This window comes from Chenopodium quinoa, unplaced genomic scaffold (genome assembly GCF_001683475.1).
Source record: "Chenopodium quinoa cultivar QQ74 unplaced genomic scaffold, ASM168347v1, whole genome shotgun sequence".
NCBI lineage: Eukaryota > Viridiplantae > Streptophyta > Magnoliopsida > Caryophyllales > Amaranthaceae > Chenopodium > Chenopodium quinoa.
This window is the reverse complement of record NW_018742738.1, coordinates 11,079,978-11,097,909: the sequence shown is the minus strand read 5'-3', so window position 1 is coordinate 11,097,909 and position 17,932 is coordinate 11,079,978. Positions and strand designations below refer to the sequence as shown.

Below are 17,932 nucleotides of genomic sequence, written 5' to 3'. Positions count from 1 at the left end.
ACTCCCATCTGTGCTTTGTAAGCGTTCAGATGGTCCGTTGGGTTTATCTTTCCATCATATGGATCCAACGTGGGGATTTTGACCTAAGGGGGAATGGGTGTGTTCATTATCTCCTAGATGAAGGGGGTGATGTTCTTGATCCATGCCGAGAATGAACTCTAGTATGACCTCTTTGGGGAGGATCATTTTCTTCCTTTGAGTTCTCCCGCCTGGAGTTGATTATCTAACGGGCATCTAGAGTTCCTTCCCTCAGCCTTCGGTCATTGATTATCTCTCTAGCATCTCTTGGTTGGCTTGGTTGCCTTGACTCTCGCTGAGGGTTGGGAGATTGATGTGGAGGAGAGCGACGGGACTCCTAGCGCTGAGACAAGGAGGAAGCTTGATGGATATAAGATAAGTGAGGCTGAAGGTTAAGCTGTGGAGCGTTCCCCAACCTACTTCCCCCCCCCCCCGCCCGGGTTTACAAGTGCCCTTAGGCTTTCCTCAAGGTTTTTGTTGATCTGGGCTGCCAGCTGATCCAAATCTCGGCGGGTGACTACATGAGGGTTGTTCACCTCTCCAGCAGGGGTCCCTGCGAGATTGGGGTACTATCTCCTCGATTACATGAGCATGCCTAGCCGAGAGAATCGGAGCTTGTCTAGTAGCATCTTGATATGTGTTGTGGGGACACCTAGTGTTCACCATGACTTTTGTTAGTTATTCCCACAGACGACATCACCTGTTTCTGAAAACATAATACTCCTCGGAGTGTTAGGGTAATAATATCAAGATATCCCAAAGACTAAGTCCAGTGATTGTCCAAATGTCCTTCGGCTCCGCTTAGCAAGGGTATATCCGAGAGCTCCGCTTACACGTCCGAGGGCTCGGCCTGCAAAACAGAGAAGGTTAGCTGCCCCAGGGGTGTGACCCGAGAAAGCCCCTCTGATGCTAAAGTCTGCTAATGTACTTTCTAGAGAGAGAAAGTAGAGAGAAAAGGAGTAAAAGTCCTCATCATGAATGATTGGAGAGCTATTTATAGTTGTACTTTCAGGTGACATGAGTTGTACTTAATTGTACAGATTGAGAGTAAATATGTACTTTGCAACCATTAATGATGGGCTGGATCACGTAGGATATTTTCGTAATTTCAGGGCATTGGGCTTAGGCCAGTGGACTTAGCCCAAACAAAAGAGTTTGATAGAAGTCCCAATATATGTGTTTTTTCCCTTGCTAGCTGGGTTAAACCCCACCCCCCAATGGCGTAATCAAGATAAATGTGGACGCCCATCTTGGTACCAACAGCAGAGTCAGCCTAGGAATGGTTGCAAGGGACATTGAGGGGATAATTTTGCTTGCGGCGACTCGAAGATACGTGGGTGAATGCCCAGTAGAGCACGCTGAAGCTGCAGCAGTACGGTTTGGTATGCAGATTGCTAGATGATTTGGCTACGAGAAGCTGCGGTTTGAGTGTGATGCGATCAATGTAGCTCGAAGAGTTGCGAACAACATAGTGGGTGCTGCTCATTTATGTTTGATATATGATGATATTTGTCAATTAGCTCAAAGTTTTAATTTCTTTAAGTTTTCTCATGTAACGCGTGTATGGAATACCGTAGCCCATTTAATCCCATTTAATCAATAGATTGGATACTCAGGGTAATGCGGAACTTGTTTGTATGGATGTTTTCTCCCAATTGGTGATTTAATATAATGCCCCTAAAATCTTCCATGACACTTGTCATTACTTGTAAACAAATTTCCCGCCATTTTTACACTTTTTTTTTTTCAAAATCTATAAGTAAACTATTTATACATTATAACTTGACAATCATGTTCCATATATCTCTATACTTTATATTTTGTAATATTATTGTCACAATTATTTAACCTAGTATACTTTAATGTATATTCTTAAAATAATATTAAAAAAAAATGAAATATATATCTTTTAAGTATAGTATATATTTTCTTAAAATAAAATAAGAAAATTTACTATGTAAGACGTTTAACATAATTCATGTTTACTACGGAGTACCATTATATAAACGCATATAATTTACTATACATAGTATTTGTGTTTAACATTTATATTAGCAATGATATTCGAGAGTGAGGAATAATTCAAGTGGTTAGACCTTTCTTTCCGATTCAACAAGCTGAGAGGACATTTGGGTGACTCCATGGAGAAACAACATAAGAGGTTCAATGGGGTCTCGAATTCTATACCAGTCTCCTCATCAAATCTTTATCCTTAAAGCATTATCATGTGTATCGAGCCTTATGAATTTATGATCATCATACTCATGTATATAGTCAACATGTACCTCTTAGGCTCTTAGTATTTCGATGCTATATATATGCCCAAAACCATGGCACTGTCAGCATCGTTGTTTTTGTTGGATGTTGAAGAGCCAGAAACCAATATTCTTTAGCGTTCTAACGTTCTTGCTCGCAGATGCACCCCCACAAATTCACATCAACCTAATAGAAGATCTACACATATACTCAAAAAATCACACGATCCATTGTGCTAGAGCTCAACCTTTCCAGTAAGATCTATGTTCAGCAATCACCACAAAAGTTCTTTTTTTTCTTCAGGCTTTTCATGGACATCATACTAATCAAATTCAGAGATGCAATCCTCAACTGACAAGCTAACTTGCATATAAAATGGGGGTTAAATAAAACTGATCTTGGAAATAGTCTCTTAGCAAAAGAGCCAAGTTTGAGCTTTCCATCCCTCCTGTCCTGCTCCCTTTAAACATAAAGCCAACTTTATGCATATCAGATTAGTTTTAGAAGCAATTTCATCCATTAATGCCCATGTAATTAGTTCTCTGGGCCAAAGCTGCCATCAAACTCTAGAATAACAAGCTTCCACCCTTTATTATCATCATGCAATCAACCTAAATAAAAAAAAGCAGAAAATAAGTCAATTTACTCTAATAATACAGTAAATAAAAACAACAAAAGGAACTAATGAACTAAGAACAAGGTTTGCTAGAGCTCGCTAAGATTCTTAATAGTAGTTCAATTCCTAAATCACCAAGGAAATAAAGAAGAGGTAGCTTGGCCTTATAATTAAGGCCAAAGAAGCTGTCAATATAATGGTTCTTTTACCTCACATTCTCATTAATCTAGAAATAGCATTTACATAAGCTAATTATATAGCTAACAACACATACAAAAATGAATCATGCCAGGACTAGAATTACTAATCCCTATCAATCAATTTTTATCCTAAAGTAACCTAGTAAAATTAAGCAACGCGCTTAAGTCCTTTTTCCCAGCCACAGATAAATGCAGAAATAAATAAACTATCCTAACAAAGTTTCTTAAAGCGCTTCCATTAACCAAACATAAAACTTAAAGTTTCAAAATAATTGAAAATTGTAGCAGTAATTCAGAACATCTAGCTCACTTGCACTGTTCCTGAATGTGTACCACAAGCTGGGACAAACAATTCATTCATGCAGCAATTATCAATTTCAAAAAAGAGGACTCAAGAACTAATAACATCAAAGTCAGCCAGATTTAAACTATTATACCCAATTTTCAACCTGACAGATTATGAGCTAAAACCAATTGATAACAACCAGATTTGAAACTACTAAAACCAATTTTAACCTGACATAGTACGAGCTTTAGCCAAGGTTTAGTAATCAAGTAGAGTAATCACATATAAATCTATAATATCAACATGATGTCATTTAAAGACCTATATATTCATGTATAACTCTGCCTGCAGAGGTTACAGTTTGAAAATATTCACTTCGATCTTTACTAGCTAATAAGTCTCCAACTTTATCCTCAACTCCACAAGTACCACAGCAAAGTATGAAATCTAAAGAATGATTCAAAAACCACATAATAGGGTTATTGTTGTTTAACAGACACACACCACTTTGCAAACTCAAAGCTTCAGCTGGCAAGATCGTGAATATTAAAATTCACTTCCAAACTAGCTGACAAGTTTCAACCACATCCCGACCTTGCTAAAACCTACAGTGAAACCATATAACGCTCATGGTACAGAAAATTCACATAGTGTGACCATTTTTTTAAAAAAGAACAGTCAAACAACACTTAAACTTATAGTTCACCTATCAGAGTATAATGAGTTGTCAAAGAAATTTCCTTCCCAAGTTAAGTCCATAATACTACAAGAGTATATAATTTTAAGTGTCACATCCAATGTTGCCAGTAATCTACCTTAAACTATGTTGAGAGAATAGTTAAATCTAGATAGTTTTCCTATATTACAAATAAAGAGTACATCACATGACAAGACATTTTCGCAAGATTTGGGGAGCAATGTAATAAATTCTGTGTCAATTAATCAACATTGTCACCTTTGGTCGGAATCCCAAAGCTTTGCTAGGTCTCATTCAGAAACATTATAAAAATCCAATTGGTAACGAGACTGAAGTCTTCTTGTATGACAGCAAATAAATCAATGAATAATGCTTAAATGAAACCTCTTAATACTTAATCAATTATAATGGCAATCATGAAATAGAACCAAATTGTCCTTACAACTAATTGTTAATTAAACCTTTAATTCTAAAATATTGGTGTCAAAGCATTGTTTGGATTACATAAATTATTATCGATTAATTTTTATGTTACTCGAACTCTTCATTTTACCTCAAGCACCCCTATCGATCCCTCAACACTCGGACATGGATATGGCAATTCATTTTAGTTAAAAAAAAATATATAATTTATTCACAAAATAGACGCGTCAAACACTTACACACGTACCCGTGTTGAACATGAGTACCCGAGTCTGATTAACATATATTAATTTTGTTACCAATAAGGAAGTTAGAGAAATTTGATAGGTCTGTGTATTATGGTTTATGGAAGCTTAACAAACGATTACGAAGACTTTGATTGGAGAAAAGAAAAATCCATGTCATAGTTTTCTTTATGTTTATCAGACACATTTCTCCATGAAATTGTTAAAAATTAAATTTTGGCAGGTAATGGCTAAATTTTGAGCAACTTTATAAGACTAGAAGGGTGACACTTCTGAAAAATCAGAGTCAAGGATTTTCAACTTAGGAAAGGCAATTCAATATCACTTTGATGGCTTTTTATCAAATGCTACGGATCTGCACAATATGGATGATGAAGATTTGGCTATTACTTTTGCATCCTACATGTTTGAAAGTTTCGATATTAGAGTTATATTAAAGATAAACAGTGTAGCTATTAGCTTTATTGGAGCAGGACCATTCAATTATACATACTAAAGGTGTACTCAAGTATGTGAATTTGCCCCTTTGATCTCGATCTAAGGAATAAATTAATTTCTTTTGGTATAAACAATGGTAGCATATTCTCTGTTAAAGTTGGCATTCTCGAGGTGATCAAAGTTTGCTTTTAAAACAATAAAAGCTTGGAAGATTTGAAGTATTTGTAAATTTACTAGGAAGTAATTGATTTGATCACCCAACTCGGTACTAAATTTCATTGATGGGTACAGTTTTGGGCAAGGAAAAACTTAGGGGGCACAGGAAGCAAGGGAATCTTTCCAATTCTGTGATCTTGATTTTTATGGCATTGGATCTGTTGTGGCTGAATTTTCATTAAAAAAAAATAATAAAAAATAAAATAAAATAAAAACAACCCGTCGTATCAAACTATTAACATTTCAATTTTCATGTGATTTATTTTCAATCCCAGGGTATTCAGGTCAAGCGTCAAACATGGATGAGTAAGCATACATGAAACCTTTCAGATCTTAAGACTACAGCCTTCACAGGAGGCAGAAAAAGAATTTAGGAAAAATGTGGAAGCCTGAGAACTAACATTTCTCTTGCAATAATTTTTAATGATTTTCTTACACCATTCAGAATAATTAGAGAAAAATTTTACAAGCACCAGCTCCTCATCTTTCCGTACAGCAGTATCATCAAATATCTCTACAAATGGGCTTCTCTATTACAGTTCAGTTGTCTACCAAAGGTGATATGAGACAATAAACAAACTCATATGCACCATATAGCTTCTTCCATGCTTCTTATAAGTTTTTCTCAGAATATATTGTTGTTTTAATGATATGATTATTTTTCACTCAAGGTGATGCACTAATTCATACTTTTAGATTAATAAACTCTAATAGATTATGAAATATGGGAACAGTAGGGTTTCTCAAAAAAGTTACAGGAAAAAATACCCAAAAGTTTGAAACTATAATTATGAATTCACCCGTAAAGCCAATAGATAATGACAGCCAAATGAATTATGGTTGCATGGCAAGAAGAATCAGAAGAATAATCCCAAATTAGAAGGTTACAGATATAGCAGTGAACCCAGGTCCCAGCTCCAAACTTTATCCTGGAGTTCCCACATATTTGACAATTTTACAATGCCCTAACAACAAATTTGAGGATCGCATAAGAAACTGCACTATATGATAAACATACCTGACAGGGCTGACACTAAAGCGATCATTAGCTGGAGGTGCAAACAGAAATTAGATTAAGGCAATCCTTAGTGAACATCAGTACTCAATTCACATACTCTGGAATTTTTACCCAGAATAACCTCAGTACTGTTACCCTCCCAGATTATCTACACCAGTTTAACAAGCCTGTCTTCACCTTTCATTCATAGCATAGCTATAATTCACCAAGAGCTATCTTTCTATCACAAAAGACTATTTTGATTGAAGCAATATTGATGACATAGTAGATCATCTGATATAACTTGGTTCATAAATCATAATTACACAGAGGATCCTTTGAATCTTTGATGCTTCTTTGAGCTTTTGGCACCTCGACTTTTCCTTCCCCCTCCCCTCTCTAGTCTGACACAGGATGTATATGATGATTTTGATTCATTAGCAGGCCTCACAAATTTTATAGACCCAACTTCCCTATGATGACTACCTTCTTCTGGCCCTTGTAGCAATTTCTGGAGTGTCGGATCATCTACAAAGCCATTTGAAAGCATCTCAGTGTACAATTCCTTAGCCTTCATCAAACAGCCGCAATTTGCCAAACCATGCACAACAGACTGGTAGTGTCCTGATTCAGGATCTACTCCAAAGTGTCTCATTTCAACCCACAGCTTCAACACATTTCCAGGTTCTCTTAATTTAAAAAACCTATCAAAAATTAGTAGAAATGTACAATTGTCTGGACCAACTTTATCGTTTTTCATCTGACTCAGAATTTTAAAAGTGCTTTCCAAATCAGCACCTTTCAAGAATGCTTGATATGTCTCAATAGTTGGTTGGACTTGCTCTTGTGTCATAATGGACAGCAGATTTTTTGCCTCCTTGAATTTCCCAGCTTCACATAGAGGACAAATCAAGCAATTGTATGACTTAGAATCTGGTTTTAAACCCATCTCTTTGATTTTCTCAAGAATTTTAAGAGCTTCACTCAAACAGTTTTCATGAGCCATAACATAAATCAGTGAATTATAGACATCAAGGCCAGGGATCCATCCCCTTTTCTTCATCTCATCATAGAGTCTCAGAGAATCAAAAAGGTTTCCGACCTTCGAGAAGCAGGAAATCATGTGTGTGTAAGACATTGCATCAGGTGTAACACAGCAACTTGCCATCTCTCTCCAGACTCTCTTTGCTTCAACAACATCAACAATAATATTGCACCAACCATGAAGAATGATATTAAAGCCCTCAATCTCAAGAGGAAATAGCTTCTTATTTTTTAGCATGAATTCCTCAGCCTCTTCAATATTGCCATATCTGCATAGAGCACTAATGACAGTATATAATGCATTCTGATCTGGATGTAGTGTCAATTTCTCCATAAATTGAAATGTTTTAATGGCCTTCTCATGATTATTTGCTGCTGCATATCTGAAAAGGAGCTATTTAATGTGATATATCTCTATTGAGCTCAAGACTTAGTATAATTACAGAAGCAGGGAGATAAATTAGATATTGAAAGGTGGTGTAGGCAGGTACAACTAGACCAAGCACAGAGGCAACTAGGCAAGCACTATGGCAGACAGGCAGATACATCCATTAGTTTCAATTACTGAAGAGAAGTAGCATGATTTGTATCATGTAGGATTCTTTAAGTGTTCGCCTTCTTTTTCAAAGATATAACAGAATGACAGGTAGACTTCTTATAATTAAAAAAAAAAAAAAAAAAAAAAAAAAAAAGAAACAAAAAAAAAAAAGAAAAAGAAAAAAAGAAAAAAAAAAAGAAACCATCATATATTGAATTTTGTAGTTGCTAAAATCTAACACTAAACAATTAGATTTTTGTGTCATCTATAAAACTTGACATCATTTATCAAGTGGATCATTTCTCTTTGTTAATATCTTTATCACGCATCTATTAATCAAGTCTGGATATCATTAATTAAATATTGTTCCTATTAATTGAATTGAAAGTCAGCTTCCATCACTAACCCTGGACACTTTTGTGTGTCAACACACTGTGTAAGAACCACACCCACTTGCAAACCCATAAACATTCTGCAGAACTAACATTCAGAAGCACCTCAGTTTGATTTGGAAGGCATCAGCCAACTATTGATTTTACTTCAAACCAAATTGCACTAATTTGACCCACCAGAGCAGGCTACTTGCTACTAAACAAAAATTAACGCAATTTTCATATAGAAGCTGGTGAAAAAAGAGCATTGTATGAAAAACGCATAAATGATAAAGGAAAAAGTAAAACTTTGCGGCATCATTGGTCTTTTAGACCTCTAAGACTTATCAGTCACAATCTCTAACACTTTGTTTGGACAGATGGAAATGGAAAGAAAAGAAGGGAAGAGAAAGGGAGGGAGACAAACACTCTTGTTTGGGTAAAGGATTGGGGGAAGGAAGGGAAAGGACAGGGAGGGATCCATTTTCGCTCTCTCTTTAATAAGCATAATCCCTCCAAATTTGGAGAGATTTGGAGGGAAAATGGAACTCACCTCCCCCTCCCTTTCTTTTCCCTTCCCTTCCTCCTTTTTCCCTCCCCTTCCTTTCCTTTCTTCTTTGTTATCCAAACAAAGCGTTATATACAGCTTTTGACAGGCAATTACGAGTTCAAACCATTCAATCTTAAAGTAGTCTTTGCAATCAAGAATCAACTCGGTCATATGACAAGATAACTCATGTCATTGTACTTATGACCAAAATCTTAGATAAGTATATGCTTACATATCATATGTAAGCATATACTTATTTAAGATAACATATCAAGCTATCAACGCTTATATTAACATTAACAAATAAACCAGAATGTAACAATTTGCACAGCATAATAAGTTCTGCTATCATAAAAAAGAAGCATTCGCCTATTGCTGAACATAAACATAAACATAAACATAAACATAAACAATTAAACATAATCACAAACATATTGGCACTAAACATAAACCTGTATTCTCAAAAACTAGCTACTAGCAAAGAACTATGAGTTAAACTCACCTCTCTATGATAGCAAGCATTGCTTGTCGAGAATCCGCCGACCCGTGCAAATCACGAATCAAAGACCAAGCAACATCAAACTTCTGATGAGTACCCAATACCCAAACTATCAAACCTAATGATTTCTCATTTTCAAAACTCCATTTTAAATTCAATTCAAATGCCAATAAAGCCAACTTCCAATCATTCCTCAATTCCCAGATAGCTAAATAAACCTTGTTGGCATCAGGATTAATACTAGAACCAGCTACAAAATCAATAGCTTCCTTCCTAGAAGTAAAATCCTTGGTTTTCTGCACTAATTCTACTAATTCAACAACACCCGGTTCATCTTTCTGATTGTTTTCGGTTACAATTGCATTGAAATCAATAGGGTTATAAAAAGATTGTATAAAATATGGTTGTAATGTTGAGGAATGCAGCGAATGTTTTCTGTGTAAGGGAGTATGAAAGTGCATTGAAAGTGTTCGACGGAATGTCTGAGAGAAGATGTTGAAATACCCATTTGAAGAAGAGGGAATCTGGGGGCGAACAATAAGTGTTGATAGCAAAGAACGAAACTGAATTTGATGGGAAATCAGCTGCCTTTTAGCTAATACAAAGAATGCCATGATTTAAGGATCAACCTAACAAAGCTTGTATAAAAGTATATGAGTTCAAAGTGTAAAGGGGAATGATGGACCGCTACCCGGTATAGGCTACCGAATACCAAGTGACGTCAATTTTTTTTTTTAATATATTTTTTTAGGGTAAATAACAGTATTTAATGACTTAATAACAGTATTTAATAAATTAATAACAGTATTTAATGACTTAAAAATTAATAACTGTACCTTAATTTAAAATAACAGTTCTTAATAATACACTGATTTTTACTAGGATTCGATCTGATAATTACTTAAATGACTTTTGATGGTACTAGTTATCAGAACTCTACTACTTATACATCAATATAAATTATTTTAACAGTTTAAAAGCCCATCATGCTTCGCAATAATAGTTATTTAACTAAAGAATTTTGATCAATACTTGAACTTAGTCGACAATGGAACCTCCAGCGTTCTGAGCTTCCGGCTTTACCAAGGTAGCTAACCCCAACCCTGTCTTCCTTAGATCAGGCTCAGCACAAATCTAATTTGTTTCCTACCTTAAACCGTAATCTCTAATTAGACAATCCTTACTGTGTTTATGATGAAACTTTTTAAACAGAAAGATAACTCATTTGATGTATAAGTTCAAGGGGATAACGTTCCCTTCTTGAACAGAACTATTATTTAATTTGAAAAGATTACAACACTCATATATTACAACAAACACACAAACTGAAAGCTTAAATAGACATAAGCTGAACTAGAGTTTTTTTCTACTTTAAGAGAGATGGAGAGCCAATTTGTCTCTTAAGGTGTGTATTTTTCTCTAGAGGATTCTCTAATGCATTCAGAGCAATTCTCTAGCTAACTCTTCCAACTCTGTCTTCACTTCTTTGCCTAATGCCCTTTATACAGGGGAAGGCTTACAAAGGTCACCGACACTTTCTATGGCTTACAGAAAACCATGACTCAGCAAGTGAATATCGTTCACTGCTTTTCTAAAGATTCTTTAAAACAAATAAAACGTGCTACAATAGTAAAAGTAGAATACATAATTGCTGGTGTGGGCTCAAGACTCCATCATATCTTGTAGACTACCTTTGTTGTCCTTACTCTATTCATAATGGACATACATTGGGTCGTCTTCTTCTATACCTAGATCCATCACACATTTAGCAGCATAGGATTCATCCCATGTGACAAAGATCTCCAATAAGTGCTCTTTTCCCTCTAAGGGTAAATATCTCCCAGCTTCAACTTGTTCGAGATAATCATACACTGATTCACCATGTAATACTCCTTCTTCTAAATAATTTCTTAACCATTCTGGTGCTACTATAGTAGTATTTCCCACATGTATTATGACCGGTGGTTCTTCTTTTAAGGCTATGAAATGGTTAAGATACTGAGCAATATAGAAAAATCCATAAGCTCTTGCTACTGTAGGATCTTTTATTCGTCTCTGGTGGATACAGATTGGATCTTTGAGTTTGCGATGAACGTCTTCAAACATGATCAGTGTAACACCCTAGAAATTCCTTTCCTTCAAAATACCTATCTTACTCTTTAAATACGATTTAGGAATATCTAAGACATTACCGCCACCGTGAAAACGGTTAAGGCAATTATCAAAGACACACAGCGGAAGACTATCTTTAAAAACAGTCAAAACCAGTCAACTTAAAAAGTCAACTAAGCAAAATTAAAGTAAAGTCAAACCCAAGGCAAACGAAGTAAAATAAAATCAGCCTACAACTTGGAACCATTGTAGGCCCTTATTAAAACCAATTATGAAAAACCTTTGCGTTAATCTCATGAATATCCATAATATAAAATAATCAAAACATTAAACACATCATAAACTAATAGAACTAGCATGATTCGCTCTTCACTCATGCCCATCATGAATATGCTTCATCACCTGAAACACTCCTCTCTACTTGTCCCCACTACTCGCTATTAGAAATGGGTCGTCGTAGGGCCAAAGTAAAGACAAAGCCAACAACACACACAAACACACACAATCAGCAAAGCTGAGTACATAAGCGTATTTAAACACACTAACATGATTTCAACTATCAACACACACTTACCTCAATGCACCTGTTTTACAAGCACACACAACATTCAACAAAACCTTTCAACTAGACACAAAATAATTTATTTAGCATTGATTACGCATCGAACGGGTTTCCAACTCTACCTCCCCCAAATAATTTAGGTTACTGACACGGGAGCTAACCGTGCCAGCATCAAAACCACACATAGGTGGCGGAATTCCTACGCATAATAATATTAAAAGGAATGTACAGCGTCCTGTACTCCAGTAGAAGTTATGATCAAATATAAAGTCACATAACTCTCCCCCCCCCCATATGTTCATACTCAAGGTATATACGTTCCAAGAGTTTTGGTGCGTAATCTCTTTCACTTTACGTTATTTACATATTATTAAACTTGGTGATGACTCTCAAACCATAATTATTCAATCAATGATAAACAATCAAACATACCAATTTAATTCTTGAATAATTAGTGACCAAATAATATTTAATGTTGAACCCTTTTTAAATCTACCTCAGTCTCAAAGACACCTTAAACGCATAAAGCGCCACAAATCCTATCCCTCGGTGTTTGAAACACCTTAAGTGCACGAAGGCACCAACACACAATTTATTCCTCGTGTACATAGACACTTATATAGCTCCTTTCTCATGCCTATAGCATCAATAAAAATTATATGAACCATAATAAAATTCATTTTCAATATTCCAAGCCAAATTAAACATGTAGTTTAATTAAATATGCATTCTAACATGCCATAAATAAAAGTGTAGTCCATATAATCATGCCAAAATATAATTTTCCAATCCATAAACATTCACAAATAAATCATGCTTCACAATTCAATCACCAACATCAATAATCCACAATTCCAAACATAAATCTAATGATGCACGGGTACGCCGAAGGGTGGCCGTTTCCCGTACCGGCCATTAAAACATTTCAATTTATGGAGAAATTGACACTACATCCAGATCAGAATGCATTATATACTGTCATTAGTGCTCTATGCAGATATGGCAATATTGAAGAGGCTGAGGAATTCATGCTAAAAAATAAGAAGCTATTTCCTCTTGAGATTGAGGGCTTTAATATCATTCTTCATGGTTGGTGCAATATTATTGTTGATGTTGTTGAAGCAAAGAGAGTCTGGAGAGAGATGGCAAGTTGCTGTGTTACACCTGATGCAATGTCTTACACACACATGATTTCCTGCTTCTCGAAGGTCGGAAACCTTTTTGATTATCTGAGACTCTATGATGAGATGAAGAAAAGGGGATGGATCCCTGGCCTTGATGTCTATAATTCACTGATTTATGTTATGGCTCATGAAAACTGTTTGAGTGAAGCTATTTTGAGGACGGCTGGGAGGAGCTCTGGAAACGTTTCGGAGACGGATCTTCTTCCATTTTGATGTCCCCAATACAAGCCCAACCCATTTTTCAGAAAAAACCCCCAAATTTTCTTACGTCCGGTTAATTTTTCAAAACCCTAGAAATTGATATGCCAAGATTTCTTGGATTCCTTGCCGGCGACCACCTGTTGCGACCCACGAGTCCATGATTCCTTGCCGGCAACCACCTGCGATCCACTCAGACACCGGCGACCACCTGCAATCCACTCAGACACCGGAGAACACCTGCGATTCTTTCCACTTCTATTTCTACAGACTAAAGTTTTTTCATTTTAATGGTTAATGTGATTATTTGAATAATATTTTTTTACTTTCAATTTACTGATTACTGGACAGTAGCCTCAGTCAGGGCCCTCGACAAGTCAGTAGGTTTGTCATTTTTTTTGAAACCTGTTTGTCGTTTAATTTGTGCTTTGTTTTATTTTATTTTTTTCTTTTCTTTTTTTTTCGTTTCAAGTGGTTATAATTATATGTTAAAAAAAATGGTTAAAATAATATTATATAATTATCATGTGACTATGTGATTAAAACATTAATTTTTTTTGAAACTTTATATGTATTTATATTTTGCTAAATTAATTTTTGTCGTATCCATGCCGTACCCGTTTTTTGAAAATTTGAGTTTGCCGTATTCCGTCCCTGTATCCGTACCCGTTTTTGTCCCCGTATCCGTTTTCGTGCAACCTAGCATAAACCTTAGCATGATACTACTTGTAATTGATTTAATTCAAGCCTATCATGATACTACACCACCAAAATATGCTAAGTACGCGAACATACCTCAAATAAGCTCTTAAAATAATCGGGTACTCTACAACAATTCCCGAATTAAGTCTCCTACATAAAGGGACAATAATACTAAATTAATTACCCTTGTATACACAATTTTCAGCAACTTAAACTCACTTTAAATAACTTATAATAATCTGAAAATTATTTAAAAACCCCTAATTAAACTCCTTTTTAATGGGTAATCACACCCTTTTATTAAAATCACAATTATACTACTTTAAATAAAATTCCAGCATTTTGAACTAATAAAAAACCCTTTAAAACTTCATCAAAATACATCTTTATACTTAAATTATCCATAGAAACATTAAATTATCTCTTACCCTTTAAACTCAAGGATAAAATTTAAAGCATAAAAAAAAATCGTTAAAAATCAAAAACTGCCCGAAAATCATATTTAGATTCTGAATTTGGCCACGAGAGGGTGGTACTCACTACCAAAGGTAGGAAGTGAGTCTTTCTTAAAACATTGTTTCCACATGGAAGACACTACTTTTTTTTTTTTTTTATCAAAATCGGATGAGTTCAGAACCTAATCAGGATTAAAACGGGATTAATATTAACAAATGGAAATCTAAAAATTAAAACACGAATTTACGTGTTCAAAATAATCTGGAATTATGTTAAACTAATTAATATTTATAATCATCAAAATTTCAAATCATCATTACTATAAAATCCCTAAATCAATTGTTCATAAAAACCCTAAAATCATGATTTTCAATAATTAAAAACCCTAGGTTATAAAATTTACAAAATATGAAAATTATGACACTTATAAAATCTGAAATTATAAAGTTTAATCATCAAAATACAATTTGATACTAATTAAATTAGTTTCAAACAATAAAATCAAAACCCATAAATCAATAATTATAATTACACAAATTAATAAAACAAATGAGAAATAAAATAAGACTAACCTTTTTGTGTGAGAAATTTTTGGGGATTCATGGGGTATTTATAGAGTAGAGAGTGTAGGGTTAAATTTGGGCTTATAACAATGTGGGCTTAAGTTATGGGTTTTGGAATGGGTTATTCCAATAAAAGTATGTAGGAATAATTTACATTGCCCAATAATTAATAAACGTTTGGCCCAAAATATATTTTACTTTTATAAAACCTTATATTTAAAATACTTTAACCCTTTAAAATATTTAATTAAAATACTTGAGCCCTTAACAATACATTTTTTAATACTTAAATACTTTATAAAAATACATAAAATACGGGGTATTATAGTCTACCCCCCTTAAAAGAAGTTTCGTCCTCGAAACTTAGGTACGGAAACTTTAAAAACTCGTTTAAAGGCAAATAAATACTTAAAATCTCAAAAACTTTTCTTAATACTTTTAGTTGTTGTACTTTTGTGATACTTCCTTTCTACCTCATCTATTGATTCACACACAAGCTAGTGTGTAAAGTAACCAACTAACTTACTGACCAACTTACACAAAATAATGTGTAACATAACAACTTTACTAACAAACTTACACAAAATAATGTGTAAACTATTAGACTATCTAACAAACTCACACTAGCATTAGTGTAAGAATCAACTTTGGTAATAAACTTACACATCTTAGTGTATAAAATAATCAGACTTATCAACTAAATCAGTGTAAAACTGACGAAAAAACACTTTAAAATGTCAAAATTAAGGAAAAAGCGTGTAATTCTATCGCACTCTACCCCCCTTAAAGAAACGCCCCCGTAACTCCACTTAACTCAACTTTAGAATTATGTTGATCTTTTCTCATTCCATCCTTGGTAAGGTTATAACACTTCTCTGTATGCATTCCTTGTTGCAAACCAAAATCTTATTAATTCTTTACTCATTATACCAAAAATAATCAATTTCCATCTATACTATCTTTCACCCATCCTCTAGTAAAAGTATAAAGCACTTTGATATTCAAAACTTTGATTTGTCTAGCTTTTTCATGATCAAATTGGCTGAACTCAATGGATCCCTTTGCAACTCATACCTTTAGTTAATGTTCTTTCACAATGACTTATGAAAATTGTCTTATATTTTACCAAGGTCCGATAATATGCCAAGTTATTTGCCACTTTACCAATTCTATGCAAATTCATATATATTTCTATATACTTTGGCTCAAATTTTCTTTCTTACCAAAATTCATCTTTTGTCTTATGGGTTACACTTTCAATAACACTTGTGCCTTGTCCGTTGTTTAACTTGCACTACTCAAATCAAATCCATTCATGTAGACTTTTCTTGCTCCGGTCACTAATGTTCCCCGAAATAGTGAACTTTCATGGTTCTTTTATTCCAACCTCAAAATGTTGCCATACCAATGCTGGCTTGTATGGTGACTTTGTTACATCCTTTCTGAAATTGAATACACATTTTTTTTCTGCATAAATTCTCTGTCAAATATTATTTCGTTATTATACCAATGGGTGGATGTTGTTGGTAATACCCCGTATTTTCTATTAATTAATTAAGAATTATTTTATAAAAAGGGTATTTTAGTAAATTCAATATTTGGGGCCAAAATAATATTTGAATTTTGACGCCAAATATAAGTATTTAATCATTTGAATAATTAATTATTTTCGGATTTCTAATTGATAATATAGGTTTAATTATGTTTTTTAAGGTCGGTTCATATTTTATTATACTAACTATTTCAAGAGAAATATCTAATATTCATAATGTAATTTTATATTATCTAACATATTTATTTATTCAATTGTTTTATTATTATTTTCATTTTTATATTAAAATAAATAAATAAAAATAAATAAATAATTGTGAAACGTGATTTGATCATGTTTTGAAGAGTGATTGTTATCACTTTAGTTTGTTAATTATTATATTTTAAATTAACCTCTAATTTTCTTCTTCATTATCTCATTTTGTTTATATCTTTCTTCTCCCAACCATATGTATATCCATTTAAATTTATCTTTTAACCCAACTATTAATCTAGACTTAATTTGATTCAAGTACCTTAACAACCCCAAAAACTTATCACATTTTCTAGTAATCATATAACACCTAAAACTCTATCCTTTCTACACCCTCAATACTATAAATAGACCCTTAATTCTTCCCACTTATTCACACCAATTCTATACTTTTCTTCTCCTCCTTTTAAACAAATCATCCCATTTATCTTTGAAACTAATTTTCGGGCACTTCTGCTCAGTTTTTGGGGTATTAACGTTTCACAGAAGATTGTTCCTCTCAAACAATTATTGAGGTTAGGCTCAAGAATCACCCAATTAGGAGTTATATCGAAGGAGTTACAGCCTCTGAAAGTTTTGCCTATTCTTTCCAACGCAAATCCAATTCTTCTCTTTTCCTTGGTTTCTTATCTTTTCTTATTCTCTTCTCTTATTCAATTATTATTATTATTATTATTATTATTATTATTATTATTATTATTATTATTATTATTATGGGGGATTTATAAATAATTATTATGAGTAGTTTTAATTATATAAAATCATATTTTAATAATGTTTATGTTGAAAGGTTCATGAACATATAGTTGGGAGGTTTTAATTTAATTATTTGTGATTATTTATTAACCTTATATTTATTAAGGCTATAATTATTTGTAGAGTGTGTTCAATCAAGGTTCTTGAGGTTCTTTTTGTGTGGTTTTTCTAGCAAGGATCAAGGTACGTTTAGGTGGCTAG

General features: G+C 33.9%; 2 protein-coding genes across 2 annotated transcripts; one reads left to right on the top strand and one right to left on the bottom strand.

Annotated features, from left to right (window-relative positions):
* Nucleotides 1–1,999: 1,999 nt before the first annotated feature.
* On the bottom strand, nt 2,000–10,646 carry LOC110724246 (pentatricopeptide repeat-containing protein At1g80880, mitochondrial-like). The gene is made up of 3 exons (XM_021903659.1): nt 9,398–10,646; nt 6,414–7,819; nt 2,000–2,885 (listed from the first exon to the last, which is right to left on the bottom strand). Exons 1-2 carry the CDS (start codon nt 10,006–10,008, stop codon nt 6,715–6,717), a joined length of 1,716 nt encoding a protein of 571 aa, XP_021759351.1. The 5' UTR covers nt 10,009–10,646; the 3' UTR covers nt 2,000–2,885; nt 6,414–6,714.
* Nucleotides 10,647–13,000: 2,354 nt separating this feature from the next.
* On the top strand, nt 13,001–13,465 carry LOC110724081 (pentatricopeptide repeat-containing protein At1g80880, mitochondrial-like). The gene has a single exon (XM_021903478.1). The coding sequence runs from the start codon at nt 13,001–13,003 to the stop codon at nt 13,463–13,465; it is 465 nt and encodes a 154-aa protein (XP_021759170.1).
* The last annotated feature ends 4,467 nt before the right edge of the window (nt 13,466–17,932 follow it).